Source organism: Anguilla anguilla, chromosome 9 (genome assembly GCF_013347855.1).
Source record: "Anguilla anguilla isolate fAngAng1 chromosome 9, fAngAng1.pri, whole genome shotgun sequence".
In the NCBI taxonomy this organism is placed as follows: Eukaryota; Metazoa; Chordata; class Actinopteri; order Anguilliformes; family Anguillidae; genus Anguilla; species Anguilla anguilla.
In genome coordinates this window covers 51,291,352-51,297,351 of record NC_049209.1, presented here as the reverse complement: position 1 = coordinate 51,297,351, position 6,000 = coordinate 51,291,352, and the positions used below count along the sequence as shown (strand labels likewise).

The 6,000-nt window shown below is 51.3% G+C and overlaps 1 protein-coding gene across 11 annotated transcripts in view; it reads left to right on the top strand.

Moving 5' to 3' along the window:
* The window catches only part of fryb (furry homolog b (Drosophila)), an 84,632-nt gene that overhangs the window by 57,452 nt on the left and 21,180 nt on the right, over positions 1 to 6,000 (top strand). For all 11 annotated transcript variants that reach the window (XM_035433973.1, XM_035433971.1, XM_035433967.1 and 8 more), the window contains exons 31-38: positions 1 to 82; positions 1,034 to 1,290; positions 1,518 to 1,664; positions 2,107 to 2,275; positions 3,016 to 3,106; positions 3,432 to 3,514; positions 4,037 to 4,187; positions 5,292 to 5,395. The exon at positions 1 to 82 is cut by the window's left edge and continues 90 nt beyond it. In XM_035433973.1, coding sequence (XP_035289864.1) covers positions 1 to 82; positions 1,034 to 1,290; positions 1,518 to 1,664; positions 2,107 to 2,275; positions 3,016 to 3,106; positions 3,432 to 3,514; positions 4,037 to 4,187; positions 5,292 to 5,395 — 1,084 coding nt within the window. The remainder of the gene's footprint in view (positions 83 to 1,033; positions 1,291 to 1,517; positions 1,665 to 2,106; positions 2,276 to 3,015; positions 3,107 to 3,431; positions 3,515 to 4,036; positions 4,188 to 5,291; positions 5,396 to 6,000) is intronic.

Sequence of the window (6,000 nt, the reverse complement as noted above, 5' to 3'; positions counted from 1 at the left end):
CCCCTCTACAGCGTCTCCCTCTCACAGCTGTCCAATCAGCTGGCCCGGATGTACCCCGAGCTCACGCTGCCACTGTTCTCTGGTGCGTGCGTCTGTGTGTGTGTGTGTGTGTGTGTGTGTGTGTGTGTGTGCGTGCGTGCATGTATGTGTGTGAGCTAGAGAGAGAGTGTGTATGTGTGTGTGTATGAGAGTAAGAGAAAGAGAGAGAGTGTGTGCATGTGTGTGTGAGAGAGAGTGTGTGCATGTCTGTGTGTATGTGTAGGTATTCATGCATGTGTGTGTGTGTGTGTGTATGTGTGTACGTCAGTCTGTGTGCGTATGTGTGTAGGTTTTCAGTAACGTGCTGCATTATTAAATGTTATCACAGCTGGTGAGCTCCCAATTAAACATGACAGTAGAATTGCTAATTATGTTGCAGTAGCAGTCTTTTGTTCTCCAAAAATATGTTATGGAGTCTGTGAACCTTACAGAAGGGAGATATTATTATAGAGCTGATGGACTCTCTGCTTATCTTGACTGGCTCTATGGTCTGTGTTTCCTGGTTATTCGGATGGGACGGCCCATCTCCAGCTGTCCAACCGACAGCCAAGTAGGTGGCCAGGCTCCCATCCCTAATCGCCATGACAACAGGGGCATCTGAGCCCCCATGCCTCACCAGCTGCTCGTGCAGACAAAACTGAAAATGTGAAAAAAACAAGTAAACAGTTACAGCCTGTGCGTGTAGGGACAGAGGAGACAGCCAATCTGCTTCTGCTGCAGTCTGTGGTCTGCAGTATCTCCATTCAGTCAGTACTGCAGCCTGTAGTCTGTACTGTGGTCTGTAGTATCTGCAGTCAGTCTGTAATGCAGTCTTTCAGAGCCTTTGTGTGGTAGTTTCATGTCCTACTGCACAGTGATACTGCTGCACTAACCTCTACCTGCTCTCTCTCTCTCTCTTTCTCTCTGTCTGTCTCTCTCCCTCTCTCTCTTTGTCTCATGCTCACTCACTCACACATACTGACACTCTCTCACACACACACACACGCACACGCAGAGGTGAGCCAGCGCTTCCCCACCACGCACCCTAACGGGCGGCAGATCATGCTGACCTACCTGCTGCCCTGGCTGCACAACATCGAGCTGGTGGACAGCGGGCTGCTGCCCCCAGCCTCCAGCCCCTGCACCCCGGAGGAGGAGGCCCGGGAGAGGGCCGACAGCCTGGGCCTGTCCCACCCGCTGAAGGGCAGCGGCTGGGGCTCCCTGCAGGCCACCTCCCTGGTGCTCAACAACCTCATGTTCATGACCGCCAAGGTAGGCCTCCGAAACCCCGCCCCCTGAGACTGTGCTCCAAAACCCCGCCCCTAAACCCTGCACTCCAAAACCCCACGCCCTGAACCTGTTCCTCACACTTCACTATTCCAGAGCCTGATCCCCGAGACCCCAGTGCTTTCACCTCCAGCTGACTTGAGTTCTCCCTCTCTCTCTCTCCCCCTCCCCCTCTCTTCCTCTCTCCCTCTCCCTCGCTCCCCCCCTCTCAGTACGGTGATGAGCTGCCGGGGCCGGAGATGGAGAACGCCTGGAACGCGCTGGTCAGCAACGACAAGTGGAGCAACAACCTGCGCACGTCGCTGCAGTTCCTCATCAGCCTGTGCGGCGTGAGCAGCGACACCGCGCTGCTGCCTTACGTGAGTACGCCGCCGCCGCAACCGCCACGACCGCGCTTACCGCCGTACTTGCTACGCTAACGATAGCGTACGCTAACTACGGCACTCGCTCACCACAGCACCAGCTATGCTAACTACAGCGTACGCTATCCACAGCACCTGCTACGCTAACTACACTATAACTACAACGTACACTAACTACGGCACTCGCTAACCTTGGCATGCGCTAAGCACAGCATATGCTAACTATGGCATCCGCTAACCACGGCATACGCTAACTATGACAACCGCTAACCATGACATCTACTACGCTAACTACAGCATACGCTAACAATGGGACTCGCTAACAGTGGTATATGCTAACTACACTATAGCTACAACGTACACCAACTACAGCACCCGCTAACTATGACAACCGCTAACTCTCTCCTTGAACCTGTGCTGGTTTTCCCTGTGGCCCCAGGTGAAGAAGGTGGTGATCTACCTGTGCCGGAACAACACCATCCAGACCATGGAGGAGCTGCTGTTTGAGCTGCAGCAGACCGACCCGGTCAACCCCGTGGTGCTGCACTGTGACAACGCCCCCTTCTACCGGTTCGCCCCCAGCAACAAGACCTCCGCCGCTGCCTCTGGTAAGGCCTGGCTCCACCCCTCTGGCCATTACATACTCTTTATAATGTATTGACTGGTTTCACGTGATGTCACTTCCTATGCAGGAAGTGATATCGCCACGTGAGGTCTGACCACGCTGACTTTTATTTACTGAGGGTACCGGTTAGCCACGCTAGACATTAGAGTGCTGGTCATGGAGGAAATGTGGCACTAGGATATTTGAGATATTAGCACAGGGGTCCACAGTCTTACTTAGAAAAGGCTGCTGTCTGTGCAGGCTTTTGTTACAACCAAGCAGTAACACGCCTGATTCTAGGTGCTTAGCAAAGGCTGTAGTGGTTGATTTGTAGAATCAGGTGTGTTGCTCCTTGTTTTAAACAAAAGCCTGCACCCACACCAGCCCTTTCTGGACTCCTGTATTAGGATGGAAAACGGTTTCCTCAGTACCTGCAAACACAGGAAATGAATACCTGGCAGTGTCCTTAATGGGAGTGCTTTGTTTCCAGTTATATTTATACTTAGATATTTTACAGAAGCTCTTATCCAGAGTGGCTTACGAGGGAAGTGCATTTAACAAGGCCTTCAGGAACTCAGTCCGGTCCAGGAGAATAAAATCGATTAATTTGCAGACAAATTCGAGAAAAATACAGACTGCTTTCTTTATGAGCCTTTTAGGGTGGACGATCGTGTTGTATTGCAGTGATTTCTGTCTTGTTGGAGAGGCCGAATCATTTTCCTTTCTTTCTGTCCGTTTGCCAAGGTACGTCCTCGAGTAGTAATACGTTGGTAGCTGGCCAGGAGAGCTTCCCGGATGTGGAGGAATCTAAGGCGGCCCGAGAGACAGAGGAGAGGTACAGTAGATCCCCTTTTCCCTTTCACCTCAAACCTAATTCGTATTTGACTACCGGGAACCTGGTACTTAATTACTCTCAGTTTCCCTGAATTTGTGGGACTATGACACATTTGACAATAAAATCTGTGTACTGCATATTGGACAAGTAATGGTCCGGTTAGTAACAGGCTTGCTTTTTGTCTTTTGTCTTTTTGATCTGTGTGTGTGTGTGTGTGTGTATGTGTCTGTTCTGTGTGTGTGTGTGTGTGTGTCTGTTTGTTCTGTGTGTGTGTGTGTGTGTCTGTTTGTTCTGTGTGTGTGTGTGTGTGTGTGTGACTCTGCAGGCGAAGCAACGTTACCCGGGCCCATAACAGACTTGAATCCCGCTACAGCAACAGCTCTGGGGGCTCCTATGACGAGGAGAAGAGTGAGTATCGGTCTCTGATTGGACCAGGGGGCCAGCTCGGGAGTCATGATTGGCTGCAGCTCTCCTGTTAATCCTATGTCCTCTGAGGTTACTGAACATGCTATACTGAATCAACCAATAATGTTGCAAATTGGTCCAATCCTATGATAAACAGGAAGTAGTTTCTTTACTGCATAAACAGGAAGTAACTACTGAACTACTTAACTACTGAAAACCTGGAAACAATAAATGCAGACCCATGGCAGTACACAGAGTTACAGTACATCCCATTTGGTTGGCTCAGGAGTGTGTCTGAATTATGTCTGCGCCTGTGCCAGGTTTCTCCTGGACAGCGGTACAGTGCTGGTCAAACTTTTGGCGGAATATGACTGGACATTTCCAGCTTTTGAAGTTCAGAGCCTGGCTTGTGTCGCATTCTTGGAACGTTGGGTGCTAGTGTACATGAGGGGAAGGGGCATGGGGAACTGTCTGTCACGTGACCCTCCCCCCCCCCCCCTCCTCTCAACCCCGCCCCCTGATCAGGTGACCCACTGCCGCCCTACACCGGTTGGCTGATGAACGTGCTGGAGACCAATCAGCCGCAGCCCCTGCCCATGCCCATCACCGGGGGCTGCTGGGCCCCCCTGGTGGACTACCTGCCCGAAACCATCACCCCTCGAGGGCCCCTGCACAGGTGAGACCCTCTGCCTGTTACTCCCTCACCTGACACGAGGCCTGGTCCAGCTCACCTGTCATTTTCTGGAGTAGCAGAGTTCGCGTCAGTTAGCATATGAAAGGCTACAGCAAAAGTTACTTTCATACGTTCAACATTCCATCACAAGTGTTCATTTTTAAATTGCGAACACAGCTCGGGAAGTACAGCAGTCGCGTGAGTTAATGAAGAAAGTTCCCATTTTGCTTCGGGGCAGTGAAGCTGAGGTTACATTCAGCCAACGCCATGGAAGAACTGCGGTTGAATCCAGGGTCAAAGTTGAGGAAGGATGTTTATCGAATCAGAGGCGTGCTTAAAAGGCCTCTCGACAGCCTGCTCCGCATGTGTCAGGTTCGGAGGGCGATCGGTCTGTACCTCCCCTTTAATTTGCAGGAATTGTTCATTGTCTCAGCGGACATTTCAGCCCAGGGGGTTACGTGGCTTTGAAGCAGAATGAGTCAGCCACGTCGCCCCCCCCCCCCCCTCCTCTTTAGCTATGCGTAGCGTGCGTTAGCGAAACACCCGTCGCCAGCGAGGCAGATAACATCTAAAGGAAGAGCCGAGTGACTGCCTCTTCTTCGGCAGCGCTGCCTCTGCTACGGGCGCATAAACGGTTCGTTATTCTCCGGACGCCTCGCGTAGCGTAGCGTTGCGGGCGGGGGCGCGGTATGAACGCTCGGGCGGTGCGTTCCGGGACAGCGCCTGGGCTGAGATTAGCGGTGACGTGCGGCTCGCCTCGCCGCCCCCCCCCCACACCCCCCCCCACCCCCCCTTTGTGTTTATTCACCGTAGGTAAACGGTGCGTGTAGACAGGCTGAATTGCCTGTACTCAGTAGTATGTGCTCCTGTGTTCTCATGTTGTTGTTTTTTCACGGCGTGATCTCAGCGTCTCAGACGCCTCAGCGTCACGGTGATGGATCTTTTTTTTTCTACGCGTGCTTGTGTCCGGGGGCGCAAACAGTCACCTGATTGGCTGGGACGTCCCGTATTTCAGGCCGAAAAAGCTTTGTCCCGTGCATGACACCTCTTGGAACGCCCTGAAAATTTGAACCTTCATGACTGTAATCCTGTGGGTGTGTGTGACAGGTGTAACATCGCGGTGATCTTCATGACTGAGATGGTGGTGGATCACAGCGTGAGAGAGGACTGGGCACTACACCTGCCCCTGCTGCTGCACGCTCTCTTCCTGGGTATGCTCTCTATCCTTCCTCTCTCTCTGTCTCTCTTCCTCTGTCTTTCTCTCTCTCTCTCTCTCGGTCTCTCTCTCTCTCTCTCTCTCTCTCTCTCTCTGTCTCTCTCTGTCTGTCTGTCTTTGTGTGTTTCTCTGTGTCTGTCTGTCTTTGTGTGTCTCTCTCTGTCTCTCCCTCTGAGTAGTTCTCTGATTAATGGCAATAAATATAATCACAAATTTTGAATGTGTCGATATTTCACCCTGACAAAAACCAGTCCAATTTAGAAACTCCTTCTGTCATTCAAGTCTGAGAGCCAATAAACTATACATATATATATATATATATATATATCCATCCATCCATCCATTATCTATATCTATATATATATATATATATCCATCCATCCATCCATTATCTATATCCGCAGGGTCGCAGGGGGTGCTGGAGCAGTGTACCTACATGCAATAATAATGCACTGCATTTATTTAGCATCTTTCACAGTCTGAAAGCCCTTTACAGTGACGGGGGGGGGCTCAGCACTCAAAGCACTAATTATAGTAATTAAGCAGTGGAGCTCAGTACCGGGGCTGTTGTTTGCAACCTGTGGGTGTGGAACTGTTCCC